Here is a 3,258-nt window from a genome sequence, read left to right on the forward strand (position 1 = left end):
ATTGAAACTAAATATTTTTTTGTTTCGAAGTTGAAATCAAGGCATATTCACTGCCAAAAGTATTATTTACCTCATGATATGCTGCAAAACCTAATTAATCACGAATTTCTAATTTTATGTACTCTTGTCTCCGATTGTACCTCCCAAACATCCTTAATTCTGGCATGAATGACACATTAGAAAGGTACTTCCGGCATATTTCAAAAACTCAAATTTCGTATAAATATAAACAAATGCCACTTTGATCGAATGTGTTTCAGAAATACATGCAAGAATGAGTTCTTTTTATTTACATTTACATAAATGAATATTACAACAATCAAAAACATGAAAAAACATAAAAAAAGCCAACCAGGTTCCCATTATGATTTTAGAAGGAAAAGTAATAAAAGTGCATTTAGATAACTTTTGATTTTTTTTAAGTGTTTGTAAAAACTATATAATAACTCGATTAGAATGCAGCTTTTAGTGCACAGCTAGAAAAGGCATGTAGTTTTAATTTCATTGCGTTTGTTGTTGTAGAAACAGCTTCTATAATTTATTGTACACATCTATATGATCGGTTTTTGCCTAGATTAATAATTTTTTTAGAAGAAAATCCGTTAATTAAATACTACACATTTGCGACTTGTGGTAATAATAAGAAAATCAAAATATGGAGAATCAGAACATTTACAACATTAAAAAGTGAAAACTCTGTAAAATTTGCTGTGATAGAAAACATCAAAATATTTTATGGACATGAATCGGCTGTCACATGTGTTAAGTACAGTAACTGTGATGATACATTAATTTCATGTAGCATGGACAAAACAATTAAAATATGGGATAACGAAGGGATTTGTATCAAAACCCTATGCGACCACGTTCGTTACGTAAACTGCGTTGCCTTATCAAAAGACTGTTTATTATTAGCGTCAGGTAAATATGTTTAAATAGATTGTTATATCTATGATTATCATTATCCCTTACAATAAATAAGTTACTAAGTAATTTTGAAAGTAAGGTATTGTCAACTTCATCTGTCTATAAAATATTAATACAGAAAACCAGTGGCGGCTCGTGGGTAGGTATATTACATCAAGAGTTTAGTATTATAGAGATGAGTTCAATATTAAAGAGATTTTATTCATCACGACTTTAGTTTCGCCACACTGAACCTTTTTCCAGTGAGTATATTGTACCTACTGCATTGATTTACAAGAAATTCTATTTATAATTAACTTAAGGGGGTGGGGGTTTATGTTTGAACAAATTTAAGAGTTGAATTTTAGAATTTTAACTTTTAACCCCTCATTACGATTAACCGTACAAGATGCAGTGCATCGAGTCATTTTCAAATGACAATATTATGTTTAGTGTGACTACGGTCCAGATCTACCATGAAAGAGCAGATAACAGATATCCTAATGCTCTAATTTGATCAAAATTCGAGTAAACTAATAATATTAATCTTTTAATCTTCTAAAAATGTCAATTATGTCGCGCAAAATAGGTACCACAAAATTACTAAAACATCGACTTATTGCGTTATTTTTTTACTTTTACAAAAGCATAATGTTACGTAAATCGCCATTGGAATTCACCCCCCATCTCCCTGTAATGCATCGTAGTATTTCATAAGACCCCCTCCCCCAAACTGCGTTACGTAATAGCTACTTGAATACCCTCATAGACACGTGTGTGTAAAGCTTTAGTTAGAGAACTAAGGTCCAACAATTGATTAATCAGTGACGCGATCCTCCTCAAAAGCAAAATACTTCACTAGAGGCCTGTTCGATAAATTACTGTACAATAAGTAAGAAGGAGAGAAATGCCAATTAACGACTAATACATTCGATTGTTAGCGTTGCCAGACCCTAGAGAAATTTCTCTAGTCCTAGGAATTTAGAGCCACCTTAGGGAATAGGGGATTTTTATTAAGTAAGACATAATTTAAATATCTTTACCAATAGGGTAGGTTAGGTTAGGTTAGGTTAGGTTATGTTATCGGGTTTTGTGACCACCCTCTTTCGATTCCCCATCTCCACCCGCTTGAAAATATTTTTTTTATTGAATTATAGTGTATGAAAATTGTCAAAATAATCAACTTTCAATCCCCATAACTTTTTATTAGACCGCCGCAAATTTTTTATGGGGTTTTACTCAGATGACCACCCTATTTCAACCCCCCTCTACCCCCCATAACTTTTTATGGGGGTGAGACCGCCACGAACTTTTTATGGTACAACTGGTGGGGGAGACCTCCTCTTTCGATCCTACTTGGGGTGAGGGCCTTCACCTATACATTTACCTTAACTTTTCTAATGTAATTTAATTTTTGCGCCTAATTAATTATTGTTGTTAAAGGTTGCTTTATTTATTGAAAATAGTTGCATATAAATAAAGAAAAAGGTCTTCCTTTTTCGCCATAATAATTTCCGGTGAAATGTAAGGAAATTTTAGTAAAAAAAAAAACAGGGACTAGACACGTTCTCCTAATATCCTACACACCAGTCGCCACCTTGTAAACATTTCTGAATTGAATGTGCTATTTACTCAAGGGTGAATAATAACTTTGATTTTTAATGTCATATACGTATGTCCGTTTATTTTACTTTTTTTAGTTGAAGATATTGCATACATGATAATCTGTTGCACGTGTATTTGTTAATAATTATTTAAGGTTCTACAGGTTCTAACGACAAATCAGTACTAGTGTGGGATGTCAACGGAAATTTAACATTGGACTCCCAAATAGTTAAGTTATCTACAGTTTTACAAGGTGCCTTTGAAAATACTGCAGCGAATGAACTGCGACTGGCAGAAAATGTGGGTATTACATTTACCCTGGTAGAAAAACTGGACGATATCGCAGAAGCTGCCATAAATTCCTGCCATTTTTCTGTAAACAATATTTTAGTAACTGGATCGAGGTAAAGATACTTTTATAGAAAACAAAATTGTTTTATTTTAGTAGTACTTTAACGATTTTTTATGTATTGATAATTTTTAACATAATGGCAGTTTCCGATTGCTTTTGAAGCTAGAAATTTTATCATTTCATAAACTAATATAGGGTGTCCTAGCGTTAATCGGTACAATGTAGTTCTGGGAAAAAATATTAATATACCGATAGTTCGATACTGTGTTTTCTTCCGGGCTTTTTGGCCGTGGTCCATGGAATTTTACTCTTCCAAACGTTTCGCCATTCTTTGCTGACGGCATCTTCAGTGGTGACTGGGCAGGTGCTGAATCGTAACTGATGACCACGACCAA

The 3,258-nt window shown here is 33.1% G+C and overlaps 1 protein-coding gene across 1 annotated transcript; it reads left to right on the top strand.

The window, feature by feature from the left end:
* Positions 1-98: 98 nt before the first annotated feature.
* On the top strand, positions 99-2,919 carry LOC108743967 (nuclear distribution protein nudF). The gene is made up of 2 exons (XM_018479571.1): positions 99-921; positions 2,675-2,919. Exons 1-2 carry the CDS (start codon positions 804-806, stop codon positions 2,917-2,919), a joined length of 363 nt encoding a protein of 120 aa, XP_018335073.1. The 5' UTR covers positions 99-803.
* Positions 2,920-3,258: the final 339 nt, after the last annotated feature.

The sequence above is a fragment of the Agrilus planipennis genome, unplaced genomic scaffold (assembly GCF_000699045.2).
Source record: "Agrilus planipennis isolate EAB-ADULT unplaced genomic scaffold, Apla_2.0 scaffold2386, whole genome shotgun sequence".
In the NCBI taxonomy this organism is placed as follows: Eukaryota; Metazoa; Arthropoda; class Insecta; order Coleoptera; family Buprestidae; genus Agrilus; species Agrilus planipennis.